A 15,503-nucleotide genomic window follows, 5' to 3' on the forward strand; every position below is an offset into this window, starting at 1 on the left:
CCAATCACAGAGCTCGGAGCCGTGCGCGTCTCCAGTGGGCTGTAAGTGCGGCGAGGCGGGTGAGCAGCTATTCGTGGACGTTGGGGGAAAATTTTTGCTATAGCCACTCAAAACATCCGCTCGGCAGTGAAGGAGACGGGTCGTACGGAACCGAGAAGGGTTTACAACAGCTAAGTATTTGTCCAGGTTACGCTAGGGCGACGAATTTGACAGTATCGCAGTCAAAAATTGTATTTACATAACCAGCTTTCCCGGTATTCGCGGCGGGGAGTAGCCGGTCCTGCCACCGTGTCTTGTGGTCGTTAACGGCACCAACTGCCTCAATTTACAGGCCAATTAATTGCTCTGTTTTTCAGTTACACTTGAGTAATGTCAACAGAGCGCAGGCCCACTTAAGTTTTCCAGTACATGTACATTTATTTGCGCATTTTTCACCATTCAGAAAAACAAGTTATACAACAAGCCAGGCTACAGCTCCCCAGCGAATCAGGTCCTAAAGCCCGCCGGGTTGGTAGTCACATTGCCGCGGAGCGCGCTCTGTCTTGTGCCCAAATGGTTCAGCAGCCATCGGTTTTTAAATTCTTCGACATTATGGAAAAGGTTCTTTTAGAGCAAGGCTAATTTAAAAAAAAGTTGGACCGCATTAACTGAAAACAAAGGGTTGTATGCTAAAATAGCATACGCGGACTTTTCTTCATACATTTGGATTCCCAGTGGCCTTGTTCTCCCCGTGTTTTGTTTTTTTATTCTTCGACATTAACCGTGAGTGAGTCGGGATAAAAGTGGAGCGAGCACCAAAAGACTCTTGATATCATTCAAAAAGGAAAAAAATAAGGACTCGTCCAGTTGAGTAATGGTCATTAATACGATCCACTGGTTCAGGAAGGGCTTGCGGCTCCACGACAACCCGTCGCTCAAGGAATCTCTGCAGGGAGCGGACACTGTCCGCTGCATCTACATCCTCGACCCCTGGTTCGCGGGATCGTCCAACGTTGGGATCAACAGGTGGAGGTGAGGCATGCAACGACCGAGCATCCAGCCACGTGCAGACACGGATATTCATTCGCTGCACTGAGTGATCAGCACCATGCACACAGCAGTAAACTGTAATCTATGCACACATGTATGCTTGGGTTGGCTTTTGGCCTCATCAGTCCCATAACTCCCACAAAACGTGTTTCCATAGAAGTGACAAATGCAAGACACATGCAGTGTGCCATAATGCAATTTACTGTATGCACTGGGCTCTGGAGGTATTTCATTTCGAAGTTAGGGATGGTTTTTTTTCTGATTTAGAGTTTATATGATTATTTAACTCAATCAGTAACTTAAAGTTTCTCAAATGTGAGAACTTGCATGGCTTCTTTCTCGTATATGACAGCGGTTTTTGGTGATATCTGATTGCTAGTTTTGTCTGATAAACATATTTTTCATCTGTTTAATTCAGTGGATATTGTAACTGTGATGCTTGAGGGTTAGGGGTTAGACCGAGTCTGACTTAAACCACTGCTTCTCATTTGCACCTGTCCAGAATGCATGTAACAGATAGTCCGGAGCAGCACTGTCAGGCAGGTGCATTCTTGAGATGTTTACTGTCACTGTAAGTTTAGTTTGTTATGTCACATGAGAAAATATAAGATCTTTGTGATTATAACAGGAAATCGCCATGTTCAGTAAGATATTGAACGGTTTAGCTTAAATTCCCTTTCATTTTACTCTGATATACCAGGTTTAAGTATAATATTGTTAATAGTGATAATAGTCATCTTGAAACCATGATACATTATGAGCAATCACTGATAATGATCATTAATATATGTTGTACTCTCCTAATTCAAGTGATTTGCACTCCCCCATTACATCCTTAGGTGTAGTATTACATAAAACTATAATTTTTACCCAGTAATCACCATCAAACAAAACAGGAGCAGGAGAAACATCAATTAAATCTTCAGATGTGTAATTAAATCAGGCAAAATAAATAATGGGTGGTGACATTTCACATAATTTCTAACGTTACTTTCCTCCTCCTAAAAAGGTGAGTAAGATCGCAGATTGGTAAACAGTAGTTTGGTGTGTTGATCCTCATCTGCCTGCGGGACTATAATTATTGTCAAAATGGATTGCAGTCTACGTGCTTTATGGCCAAATGTGCGGATTGTAAAATGGTTTATGACTACACATGTCCCTTACAGCAGCAGTGCCCAAACTCTTTCAGATCAAGGGTCCTCGGCTCGTTACAGATCCCCACTGTGGTCTGTGTTACCAGACTGTGGCAACATAAATGACATCCAGTTCATCTGTTATTTCTTCCACTGCGATTAGAGACCTGGAAGACATGTCTTTGGTGAATAGGCTATGCATCATTTAATACGAAAATTTTACATAACTGACATTTCCTGAACTCCATGCTGTCAGCAAGCATGCATGCATGCATGAGATTGTCTTGAGTGCTGAGACAGGAACAGGCTGTTTGAGTCCGGTGATACAAATATGTTTAGGAAGCTTTACAGTCTCATGTGACAAAGATAAGAGCAAGGGCCGTTAAGGTTAGTGGACCGTTTGCCAACCTATAACTTATAACCAGACAACCTATAACCAACATTTCTGACCTTTATCCTAGAAGCCATCCAGCAGACTGTCAGTCAGTGTTAACCTTCAATGTTACATGGATGGTTTTCTTAGTCTAAACAAAGTAGCTGGCATCTTTTTTTTTTACCCAGCTTGGTCTATGACCCAGACATTTGTTCACTGCAGCCCATAGATGTGTGCTGTGGCCTGCAGTCAGCTAAATATCTGCTTCTGTTTGGAAACTACAGTATCTTGGCTGGCAGACTTAATGGTCTACACATGCGGCTGCTGAATTAAAGAGCGACTGAGGTTTACAGTACAGTAGGTGTCTCGCTGGATGTTTTTATTTCCTCTCCTGCTGTGCACTCTGGTTTGTATTGCAGTCCCATGCCGTCAGTGGGAGAGTAGGGCAGCAGCAGCAGCAAAGGCGTGCCTGTTATGGAGCATCCATGTTATGCTTCCACAGTTATGTAACAGCAGCCTTGGGTGACGCAGAGCTCACACGTAAATCACTCAGTAGGCCCTGATTTATTCCCTTTTTTATACATATATCAGACATGTAAATGAAATAAATCTCTTCATCTCTAAAAAAAAAAAAAAAAAAGATTGGAAATTATATAATAAACATGAAAAATGTATTAACAGAGATATAAAACCTCTGTTCTCTCCTGGTAAAGATGAAGAAAAATGTTTTCTCTGTGCATTCCTACTCTGCTGTTTTTGAAAAGATTTAAATTTAATGTCATACTCTATAGAGAAGCCCAGGATGAGATTTATTGGAGCAAGCATCTAAATTTTTGATGCACTAGTATATGTTTTTCGACTTTGCCTGAGTCAAAGCTGACTGATTTTGTATCTAACAGTATACACTGTCTGAAGAAAGAAAAAGTCACGGTCAGAAAATGATTCAAATGGAGGATTGTGCTGAAGGCTGTGAAAAGCTTGCTGTTGTGTGCGGCCTCTGTAATTAGCACTTGTTCCTGCACAGGTTGTTCTCATCTGAATTCATTTGAATTACTTGCGAAGAGGTGAGCGCTCCTGCCTTTGAGATCAAGGGGCTGATCCTCAGTGAATGGGGAAAGTCACTGACAGATGACATAATCACAATAACTTTCCCTCCCCCCAACATCTCCACGCGTGGCGCAAGTAGGTCAGTGTTTCAGTAGTAAACGTTCCACCCTCCTCGTCTTTTTGACCTACTTCTGCTTTCCTGCCGCTGCAAGAGACCCCAACTATCTCTGGTGAGCAGCACAACTGTGAGCACTAATCCGAACAAAGCTGCTTCCATCTGATACCCATTTCAACAGTTTATGCTTGAGACTGTCGAAGCAGAGTTACGCTGGGTGGGCCGTGATCATGAAAGACTTTACTTCATCTGAAAGATATTCTCGAGGATGTAATTAGTGTGGAGTTGCTTCATAAAAGAGTGTTTATAACAAGTAGGAGGTTAGTAGGAGTGCACATCTCACAGGGGCAAATTACGGAAAACCAGACAGATTTTTTTTTTGTAGTGCATTACAGTGAACTCAGTGGACTTTGTGCATTGTCTAAATTCCCCAGATGAACATAGATTAACCCCACTGCTTTTCTTTTGGAGTCAGATGGTCTGAGTCTGGCTTTGCTGCGTCACAGTGACCTTGGAGCAGCTAGGCGTAGTGAGTGACCTCAGACTCAATCCCTGGGCTGGCAGGATAAATCTGGGCTGAGATGTGAGAGCATTGCTCGGTGGCCATCAGATAAGACTGTGGTTGTAACCGCTTCCAGAAGTGAATGTGTATAGTGTTTTGAAAGTGGGGCAGGGTGTTCCTGGAAAAAAAAAAAAAACAAAACAAAACATTGGTGCTCAGTTACTGTAAAAATCATATTAACAACTTCCCATATGTTTAAAATAGGAAGTTCCCACTGGAAACTTTTTTTCTCTCTGCAGCTCCATTGTGCAGCTCAAACACAACATTGTCATTTATCAAAAGTGGAACTGTATTATGATGATATATGAGAGTTTAAGCTTAAAGCAACAACCATGTAAACTGTCACAGAGTCCATTCAAATTGGCTTTACAAAAATGTCATATCATTAATTAACTGTAAAATTTACATTGTGATAATAAACAGGAGAGTGAGAGTCAGGTATTTTCTGTTTTGACAGAGCACTCACAAACACCCACCTGGCTCTCATATCAGTAAACGACATGATTAGAGCTGGATGGTGCAGGAAGCTTCCACCTACGAACTTTGGTACCTATAGCAACAGCACGGGAAGCACCACATTACTGCCGCTCCGTCTGCACGCATGTGTGGAGCTATGGATGTGTGTGTGCTCCGATGTTTACAGTTGGCATTTATTAGTTTCTGGGAGGATAAAAACAGAAGCACAGTACAAGTTATATAACAAAATAATAGTGAAACACATTTACTCTGTGGTTGTAAAGGTAGTAAAATGTCTCCTGCTCTTGTTAGGTCAGTATGTTTTGTTTTATGTTCACTGACGTCACATACAGTGAGGATTAAACTCTACTGCATGGAGATCGGTTGACTCATCTACTGTCTGCATGATTCAGCTTAAAGGATGAATTCAAGGCTGGTCTGTTTTTAAAAGAATAATGTATCACTGTCAGTTTTATTACAGGTGACGCTGACAAGAGCAGAAGTCCAGCATGTTGCTTGAAAGTTATGCTTTAGGTGGTAATAAACAAAATTTAAGAAACATTAAGTGCTCCTTCCATTGCCTCAGCACAGTAACCTGGCCACACTTGTTTATTCATGTAAAGTGGAGGTTAAACTGGGCTATTTCAGGAGGAGTTACGCATATTTACAGAGAAGAAAATCGGTGCCCCAAAGGAAAATCGTTTTACTTTACTGTCGGTTTCAGGCCCTAAACTCTGCAGAAATCATGTGAGGGGTCAGTGTTGAAGGCAGTTAGTTGTCGTCAGGAATAATTGTCGTATAAAGTGAGCAAACTCATGTCAAAAGATGTTATTCACAATCTACATAACAGGTCATTTGCATGCCTCAAGCAAAGACATCATCAGCTTAAATTCATTCACACATTTTAATAGGATACAAGTTTTGTTTTTCACAAGAGATGCAACAAAGCAGATGTGTTTTGATGTGCAATCCAGCTCAAACAGTTATTTCTGTCCAAAACGAGGCAGAAGCCATACAGCAGTGTGTGTTGGATAATGTACTGAGACAAAGCCTTCTCCTCAGTTCAAAGTTGAGCAGGGTGGCAACTAATGATTGTTTCCATTATCAAATTATCCCCAGATTATTTTCTCTTAAAATTGCCAAAGAAATTAAGTTTACTGTCACAGAAAGCTAAGAAAACCAGCAGGTGTTCACATCTGGAAGCCTGGGACCAGGGAATTTAGGGGACTTTTGCCTGAAAAATGACTCAAACAAATAACCCATCATCAAATACTTGAAGATAATGTATAATGTACAGATGTATCAGCATGAGAAAATATGGTGATTTTCTTTTTATTTTGTCCAACTGGGATTTTTTTTCTTTCTCTTCTTCTGGTGGGAGAAAGAACTGTGACAGTCACGCACTGTACATGACAGCGTTACTCATCTGTTTTTCTTAATATTGTCCAGAACCTCTAGCTCCCTCTTCGTTCTGCCTGTGGCATTGTTACCTAACCAACTGTGACACATTTACCAGAAATGGGCTCCTTCAGCACGGTTAAGGTGGGCGTTTGTCCTGCTGCCTGCCCTGGCTTACTGACATTATCCCAGGCAGACATTTCTGATGACTCACGCAACTGTTCTGCTCAGATTGTTGAGCGTTGTTTCTTTGCTGGTCGACACATTTTCATCCCTGACAGAACAGTTATTGAAACACAAGCAGCTCTTTTTGCTTCACAGCGTTCTCATAAACACTGATGTAGACAAGGCTTGTAGTATTTAGTATAATACACATCCTCTGATGGGTGTAACCAAAGTGTTGTTACTTGTTACTCATGAAATGACATCTCCGTTTCCTTATCACTTGTGTAAGAGTGAATAAAAGGAAATTATCATGTTTACATGTTATGTCAGTAATTTTGAAATATAAAAAGTGCTGCGTTTGATATCCAGTCTGTACAGTCTGATGTCCTTTGGGTCCTCGTCTTGTCATGAACACAGTAATGTTGTATTTTAGAGTGGGGGGTCTTGATTAGATTTTGCTGCATAAATTTGAATATCAAAGAAACAATTTAATTGAAACTACAGCTTGAGTTTATTGTGTTGTCTTGTCAAACCCAGCACCAGCTGAAATAATCATACCCCCTTCATAATCAGTCAGAATAAAGTTTTCCTTCCCTGCTGTTTCCCCAACTGTTTAACTTAATGTCACTGTACCGAGTTTTTGAATATATTACTGTTGATGTCCATGTCTTAACTGCACTTTATTCCTGTCGTCCTCCAGGTTCTTACTGCAGAGTCTTGAGGACTTGGACTCCAGCCTCCGTAAGCTCAACTCTCGTCTGTTTGTGATTCGAGGCCAACCCACTGATGTCTTTCCCAGACTTTTCAAGGTGACATGTTCATCTCAGAGCACCAGGGCACTTTAAGCAGTGTTCAAACCCTAGCTATTCTATTATGTTGCTTATTTTATTTTATGCTTTATTCCCTGTTCTTCAGGAATGGAAGATTACTCGCCTGTCTTATGAGTATGACTCTGAGCCCTTTGGGAAGGAGCGAGATGCAGCTATTAAGAAGCTGGCCTCTGAGGCTGGAGTGGAGGTGACAGTTCGCACCTCCCACACGCTCTATGACCTGGACAAGTGAGTTAACATCACCCCAACAAGTGACACTGACCTTTATCTGTGCATCTGTGGCGGTCCTTGACTCTTGCTGTTCACATTTCCTTCCTGCAGGATCATAGAGTTGAATGGGGGTCAGTCCCCTCTTACCTACAAGCGGTTCCAGACCCTCATCAGTCGTATGGACCCAGTGGAGGTGCCTGTGGAGTCCATCACGGCTGAGATCATGGGAAAATGCACTACGCCACTGTCCGAAGACCACGATGACAAGTTTGGGGTCCCCTCCCTGGAGGAGCTCGGTGAGTGAAGCCAGAGAGAGTGGGTTTGGCATGGGTTTAGGGAGCTCAGCAATTGTCTTATCGTAAAGAGCTACTTCAGTTAAAACATGAAAACATGATTGCACATAATGCAAAAAGAAATTCAGAAGTCTAGGCTGAATTTTAATGTGTTCTTTTAATGTTTTTCCTGCAGGTTTTGACACTGAGGGTCTGTCCTCAGCTGTGTGGCCGGGGGGAGAGACTGAAGCCCTCACACGACTTGAGAGGCATTTGGAGAGGAAGGTCAGGCAAAGTCTGAAGAGCCAGCTGAAGAATAAAAAAAAATGTTTAGCAAAGCATTAATCTTCTGTTCTGTAATTTAAGAGAAATACAATCTCCATTTGTCAGCCTGTTTTTCACCAATGCATTCTTTTTTTATTTTTTTCAAATAGTGCTTCTACCATTGTGTCTTGACTTCCATGTTCCTTGCTCAATGCTTCTCTTCCCCTGAGTTTATTTGAATCAGATGTTATGACATAACGCCACGCTATCGTGCATTTCCATATCTGATCATTTGCCCGTGTTGCCATCAGGCATGGGTTGCCAACTTTGAGCGTCCCAGAATGAACGCCAACTCGCTGCTTGCCAGCCCGACAGGCCTCAGCCCGTACCTCCGCTTCGGCTGCCTCTCCTGTCGCCTCTTCTACTTCAAGCTCACCGATCTGTATAGGAAGGTACGTCATGAAACAGCTGTAGCTTCGATATGTTAACTGCCAGAGAAAATCACTGAAAAAAATAAAAAAATACCGGGACACGTTGCACTGTCCCAACCACCACTGAATCTCAAATGAGGAATGAGCAGACTTCTCTCACTTTGCCTTTAAAAAAGCAGAAGTCATGAAACTGAATTAACTTTTCTTTATACAGAGAAACTGCCTCCTTTTCCGTAGATACACTCTGAGAAAACACAGTCTGCCCACTAGTGGTAATTATATGTATGACATGGGCATTTTCTGTGGGATTCTGTGTTTAAAATTGCGTGTATGGCTACAACTGTCAGCGGTGCAGGATCCTAACATCCATGTTATCAGTCATTTTCACTTTATGATTAATTTTGAATGAATGAATAAAAAGAATATTTATGTAATTAGGAATTTAACCACATGTATGCTTGTAATGTAATGAAAAACCAAGATTCCATGCTGTTCTTCCCTCTTCTCCGACCCCCACAAGGTGAAGAAGAACAGCTCCCCTCCTCTCTCGCTCTACGGTCAGCTGCTCTGGCGCGAGTTCTTCTACACGGCAGCCACCAACAACCCGTGCTTCGACAAGATGGAGAGTAACCCCATCTGTGTTCAGATCCCCTGGGACCGCAACCCCGAGGCGCTGGCCAAGTGGGCGGAGGGCCGGACCGGCTTCCCCTGGATCGACGCCATCATGACCCAGCTGAGGCAGGAGGGATGGATCCACCACCTGGCCAGGCACGCCGTGGCCTGTTTCCTGACCAGAGGAGACCTGTGGATCAGCTGGGAGGAGGGCATGAAGGTAGAGCATGTTCATTAAACAGGATCAGATGAAAAAGAGAGGGATATTTATTTATTTAATTACATTTCATGTATATTCACATATTTACACATGTATGTCTTTTTTTTCTTGTTTTACTTGTTCTCATCAGTTTTAATACTTAATTTAAATAGTACTATACTACTAATACTATTTTAAATATATAATAAGAGGGCCAAATGAATACTCATGTTTATCAGTTAATGTGAGGCTTGTTTGTGTGTGCTCAGGTGTTTGAGGAGCTGCTGCTGGATGCAGACTGGAGTGTGAACGCAGGCAGCTGGATGTGGCTCTCCTGCAGCTCTTTCTTCCAGCAGTTCTTCCACTGCTACTGCCCCGTGGGTTTTGGCCGACGCACAGACCCCAACGGAGACTACATACGGTGAGCTTATCTGATCCACTTATGTGGTCCGTGTTAGGGCTGCCGTGCACGTGGGAACCTTTTTAATTCTGCGATGCTGGAAGTGTGACTCAGTTGAAAGGAGTCATTGATCTTTAATCTTTAAATTTGATCTTGCTCATATGAAGGGTGTGTCAAGTGCTCTGTATTTCATCTAGGTTAGATTATTTGTGATTGGAAAAGCTTCCAAAACTCTTTTACAGCATTGTAGGTTCAAATGTTCTCCACCCTCTCATACTAATTAAATTCTCTTAGATGTGTTGGCAGCTCTTTAAGGCAGAGTGACCTGACTTGTGCATTCAGTGCCAGTTAAAACTCAGATATACACTGTTTGACCTTCAAATGAAGAACTAACTAATATAATTGGACAATTAAATTGGTTAATGTGCCAGGAAAATACATTGTGCGGTTGTGTTTTTAATGTATCCGTGGTCAGGGAGGAGGACGACACTGACACACTGATAAATCAGTGCTGGCTAATTCCACCCCAGTAGATGTGAACTTGAGATCTTTACGCTTGTTGAAGTAAATTACAGCGGCCTACAGACTCACTAAACCTCTTCATCTCTTCTCTCAGGCGCTACCTGCCCATTCTGCGAGGGTTTCCAGCCAAGTATATTTATGATCCCTGGAACGCTCCAGAGAGCGTGCAGAAGGCAGCCAAATGTATTATTGGAGTTCATTACCCAAAGCCCATGGTGCATCACGCGGAAGCCAGCCGTCTCAACATCGAGAGAATGAAACAGATCTACCAGCAGCTCTCCTGTTACAGGGGCCTCGGTAAGGACATAGATGCTGCACTCGTTTCTCACAAACATCTTCAATATTAATATGAAGCAGGAACAACAGATGGACAGGGTCACCTGAATTTGATTGCTGCCCTTTGAAGTCACATAGACGGCGCAGCAGTGCCTGTAGTAGGCTGTGGATATTTGAGGGGAGAAATCACAGCTTGGAAGCTTTTTGTTGTCAGCTGTTGTCTTTCTACTCTCGATTTAGGAATTTTCACCCACTTCCTGCAGATCACTTCTGAGGTACGTTTAGGTTCTTTCAGCACAGCATGTTTAAGATCTACCCACAGATTTTCAGTGATGTTCAGAGGACTGTGAGGGCTGTTCAGAAGCTTCAGCTTGTGTTCCTTGCAGCGGTTCATGGTGGATTTTGTGGAAGTCTGCGTTGGGTCATCGGTCCCGTTTTAGAAGCCAGCGTCTTTTCAGTGGCTGGTTTGAGACTCATCAGAGCCTCTGAAGTAACTGATAAATCTGTGTCCTCAGGCCTTTTGGCTACAGTTCCCTCCAACTCCAGTGGCAACGGTAATGGCAACAACGAAGCGTCCTCAGATGCGATGGGGTTCCATGTTGAAGCTACACATGATGCTGCAGCTGCATCTGGTAAGTGCCACCAGACGTTCTGCTCTCACTGCAGACTTCTGGGTCTCTCATCACTTGCTCGTTAGCTACCTGAGCTCCAGTTATGTTTATGAAAAAGAGCTGTTTGTTTTTTTGGGTTTTTTTTAGGCTATCAGATGCCAGTTCACTCCCAGGGAGACTGGCAAAGTGGTGTCATGATGTACCTGCAGGGGGATCCACAAGCCAGCATCAGCACACATCAGCAGGGTGGGGACCAGCAGCCACTGCTAATTTAATTCATTCATCTTCATTTGACTGAATACATGATGTACTCACCTTCATGCTGCTTCATACAACATGAAGCGTTGACGTCCTGTAACGTCTCTTATCCTTGAATCTTGTTTGCCAGTTCCAGGTTATGCAGGCACCAGTTCCAGTATGATGTGTTACACTCAAGGCAGCCAGCAGATTCCTGCCCCTGTCATTCAAAAAGGTGAGCAGGGCCAAGACTCTGTGATTTTACTGATCAGTGCTCATGACTCTCCACAGCACCAGCCTGGATCAAACATACTTTATAGTTTATCATCTTCATCTTTCAGGGCCTGAACATCACTCCACCACTCAGACCAGTGGCAAACGGCACAGCGAGGACTCTGGAAATGGCAAAAGCTCTAAAGTCCAGAGACAGAGCAGTCGCTAGAAAGGTTAGTTGGAAACGGAACCAAAACTTAAAAAGAACATCAGCCTTTGGTTTGGGATCTTTAAGCAAAACCATCCAGCAGATTTAAAACTAAGATAAAATCTAACATGTACAAGATGTTCACTTATCAACTGCATCAAAAGCAGACGTCAGTGGTTGAACTTGCAGAGAAATCTAAAAGCTTTGTTTTTAAAAAAACATTAATAATTCAGATGGCAGGAAACACGCTGACGGCTCATGCTGCTCTTCTCAGTGTTTCTGTTAATAGAAAGGTGAATAAGGCACGCAGGAATAAGAAGCTGTTCCAGTAGCACAGAATATCTTTAATTCATTTCGGTCAGAAATCCTCTTTTCTGTGGGAGAAACCTAACAGTTACGTCTGGTGAGAATCTCTATTTTTGTCATTGTCAGTGAATGACAATGAAAACACCAGAATAAACAGTGCATTAGTCTTTCTCTTGATACTTTCTGCCTTCCCTGCTTTGCCTGTGGCCCTTGGCCCCTGGCTCCAAACCTTTTTTTGTTCCTTTTGAAAACATAAATCTTTAAAAACAGGTAACGAAAATATGCTTTCATGTTTTTAAAACAGCTGGGCAGTAAAGTTTTTGGCATGTCACTTCTAGTAAGAGTAAATTGTGTATTTATTGACCTTCCTCTGCCAACTTTCCTTCTGTCAGGAGTGAGGAGTTACCTTCTGAAACCTCAGTATGAGTATCAGTATGTCGATGTCCTTCTTTTCTTTCAACAGGAGCGCCTGCAGACTCGCTGACAAACACACCGTGTATACAGCCAACACAAAGTGGACACTAAGACTTACATATTTGTTTAAAGCACTACAGTGTTGCATGATCTCACCCTTCAGGAGGAGCATACGAACCCGTCACCACACACATTCACAAGTTTCTCCAGTAACCGGACTGTATATTATCATGTGGACTGCACGGCCTGGCCAGTGGCGACATCGCTGGAGAGGCTGTTACACTGTGCTTATCTTTGGGTTAATATTGCCGGGACAAAAGTCCTTGTGTATATAATGAATTTGCTAATTTCAGCTCACATACAACTTGTACATATTTGGATATTGTATGTGTGTTTTCTCGCTTTGTGTAGCTCATAGACCCATTGATATATTTTTGATATGAGAAATCATTGAGGATGGATCTTATTTCTTTTTGGAAAAATTTTCAATAAAAAAGCATTTAAAGACCGTCCATTCTGAAGTAATGGTGAGAAAAATCTTGTATCTCTGCTAATACAGTCGCCTGTCCTCATTTATTCTACTTCCCAAATTTCCTTTCTGAGCCATCCGATGTATCTATCAACAGAAGTGTTTCGATCATTTCCTTCCTCTATCTGAGAACTAGCTGGCTCGCTTTGTCCCTTACCACTGTAGAGGCGATATCAGTATGATGTTAACTATCAACTTATTGCCCTTGTCAATGGTTTTTGAGAAAAGGTGACAGGAATAAAGAGTCTTCATATCATGGTGTCCCTCCCCCCCTGTGTAATTCCCAATAAATGTACCACTGGAGAGAACTGCTTCATTTGCTTCTTGTTCCTTCTCAATGTGCTTGTTTAATTAAAACTGGGTTAAGTATGCAAATGGTTTCAGTCTATTCTTTGGTGCTGAAGTGTTGAAAACACTCATCTATTTAAACTCAGGTAAATACATTTGGTAGCTGCTCTGTTTCACTGTGAAATACAGTTAGATTGTGAGCTAAGTAAGTTTCTGATACTGAACCAAAAAAAAAAAAAAGACATAACATGTTGACCTTTATTGCTCATCCTGTTGTGTTCAGTTCCCACAATCTGTTTGTTAGTTACAGTTTTAAATCTTAATCCGCAGGACAGACAGAAAAGGTTTCACACTCATTTCCATACAACAGTCGCAGTGTCATATTATCAGAAGAGCCCTCAGCTTTGCCTCAGGATCAAATCCAAAGGCCACGGGCAGAAACATGTTAGCTTTGTAGTAACTAACCCAACAAACCCACCATATATTAGCATAATGCAGAATATCCACACATCCTGACATTCACTCCTCAGCTGATCTGAGGGGAGCCACAGGGTTGAAGAGCGGCCTCTGCTGTCTGAGCTGCAGTTTGCCGTAACTCATCTCAAAATCCTTCTTGGTTCCCACAATAACGTCCAGGCTGCCGGAGCGTACATCATACCCGTAGGAAGCCAGCCTCTGGATGCGGTAGAGCACGATTTGTGTGGTGAGCTCCAGGACGTTTGGAGATTCCTTCACCTGCTCCATGCTCACGCCGACATCCATCAAACCCTGGAACCGTCCCACCAAGGTGGGCAGGGAGTAGTACAAAATGGCCGGGCAGCGGATCACTGTTTGCTTCAGTTCGTCCTTGGAACAGGCGAGAGCGTCTTCGATGTAGGCCAGAGCCTGCTGCATGGCGTCAGGCTGCAGCTCTGCGATGGAGGCCCTAAGGCTGGAGACCAGGCTGAGGAGCTCCTCTGTGGTGAAGCCCTGCTCCCTAAGGAAGCCCAGACTGTCCCTCCAGGCCTCAGCGGGCCGCAGCAGGATGTACGGGTTCTGGCTGAGGAGTTTCTGCAGCCAAACACGCAGGTTGCCCTCATCACCGCCGAGATCCAGGTAGGTCTCCCTCAGAGTGTGGATGACCTCCTGGTTGCGCTCTACGGGTCGACTGAAGCTCTGCGGGGCGCTGGCCATCAGTTTGCCGATGATCCGCTTGCTGAGGCGAAGGCTCTGGAGGTAAAAGATGTTCGCTCGCTGGTTGTCGTGGTGAGTCAAAGTAAAGAAGGAGGCTGGGAACTTCTCAATGATGCTCATCAACTCACGCTTGTTGGGACACACGGACACCCAAAGGTCTCTCTGGGTGGCCACATCCTCCGGCCGACACAGGACAGCCTCGGGGTGAGTTTCCAGGATCCGGGCGATCACTGGCGTGTCTGCGCCCATGCCCCTCAGCAGATCAGCAGTTTCAGCCACATACGTAGAGCTCTCAGACAGGACCCAGCCCTTGGCCTTGCGTACCTTCCGGATGTCCACTGACAGCTCATACAGAGAGTCCACTGTGTGCTGGTTTTCAGGCCTTTTGTTGGGAGAAGTCACTGTGGAGGCAGAGGCAGAGGGAGGGAGCAGCAGCCTTATCCTCTGACAGTAGCTGCACAGGGAGGCAGTGGTGACCCGAAGCATTGTTGACAGTAGATCTGCACAGAGAACAAAGAACAAACAGAGATCTGTAAGCACAGTGAAGGTGGATAATGCAGTGTAAAGTAGTCTTGATGTGATCCTAAAAGTAAATCCTGCCTTACAGGATCTCTATCCCATAACATGAAACTGATTTAAGTTATTAAAAATTGTAGGCCCTACTCAACTAAAAGTTAAAATTCTTTCTCTGCAGAACCACCTTATTTTTAAGATCCCTGAATCCAAATCAAACCAACCATCAGGAGCAGGTTAGAGAGTTCACCACAGCTGTAAAACAGTAGCATGGGGTCAAAGAGTGTAAAGACTTCAAACAAACAAACAAACAAACAAACAGCTCAGTTGTTTTATGTTGCATGTGTGTGAATGAAATGCGTAAAGCTGCAGTTTGAACAGCAGTTGTGTGAAGCTTTCACAGGGAACACTGTGTCCTGGCTGCTGACTTGCTCATGTGTTGTTGCATGTTATGTATGTGTTTTGAAGCTTTGTCTATGTGAGCCCAGCGCACAACGCGACAACAAACCAACAACCCACAACCCAAAAATTCACTGTGGACTCATGATGACGCTTAATAAACGCACACATGATGCTGGTTTATATAAGATGAAGAATAAAACCGGTTGAATTACCAGATTTTACAGGCAGCAGCTGCAGGACTCAGCTTTCCTCACCCACTGCTCCGCTTTCATAACCTGAGCGGAGCTGCAGGGCGGAGCCGAGGAGCCAGAGAGG

General features: G+C 43.5%; 2 protein-coding genes across 4 annotated transcripts; one reads left to right on the plus strand and one right to left on the minus strand.

Annotated features, from left to right (window-relative positions):
• Positions 1-42: 42 nt before the first annotated feature.
• Positions 43-13,181, plus strand: LOC121176432 (cryptochrome-1-like). 2 transcript variants are annotated; one of them, XM_041030495.1, is made up of 14 exons: positions 43-1,011; positions 6,979-7,087; positions 7,194-7,336; positions 7,430-7,614; positions 7,787-7,875; positions 8,166-8,306; positions 8,806-9,117; positions 9,366-9,517; positions 10,113-10,315; positions 10,810-10,926; positions 11,053-11,151; positions 11,294-11,377; positions 11,484-11,588; positions 12,333-13,181. In XM_041030495.1, exons 1-13 carry the CDS (start codon positions 854-856, stop codon positions 11,582-11,584), a joined length of 1,893 nt encoding a protein of 630 aa, XP_040886429.1. In that variant the 5' UTR covers positions 43-853; the 3' UTR covers positions 11,585-11,588; positions 12,333-13,181. The 2 variants fall into 2 exon arrangements, with proteins under 2 accessions (XP_040886429.1, XP_040886430.1); XM_041030496.1 differs by having other exon boundaries at positions 11,300-11,377.
• A 178-nt stretch (positions 13,182-13,359) lies between these two features.
• On the minus strand, positions 13,360-15,503 carry LOC121176435 (transcription termination factor 2, mitochondrial-like). 2 transcript variants are annotated; one of them, XM_041030501.1, is made up of 3 exons: positions 15,401-15,464; positions 14,974-15,041; positions 13,360-14,773 (listed from the first exon to the last, which is right to left on the minus strand). In XM_041030501.1, exon 3 carries the CDS (start codon positions 14,757-14,759, stop codon positions 13,620-13,622), a length of 1,140 nt encoding a protein of 379 aa, XP_040886435.1. In that variant the 5' UTR covers positions 14,760-14,773; positions 14,974-15,041; positions 15,401-15,464; the 3' UTR covers positions 13,360-13,619. The 2 variants fall into 2 exon arrangements, with proteins under 2 accessions (XP_040886435.1, XP_040886434.1); XM_041030500.1 differs by lacking the exon at positions 14,974-15,041 and having other exon boundaries at positions 15,401-15,503.

The sequence above is a fragment of the Toxotes jaculatrix genome, chromosome 22, assembly GCF_017976425.1.
Source record: "Toxotes jaculatrix isolate fToxJac2 chromosome 22, fToxJac2.pri, whole genome shotgun sequence".
Taxonomy (NCBI): Eukaryota; Metazoa; Chordata; class Actinopteri; family Toxotidae; genus Toxotes; species Toxotes jaculatrix.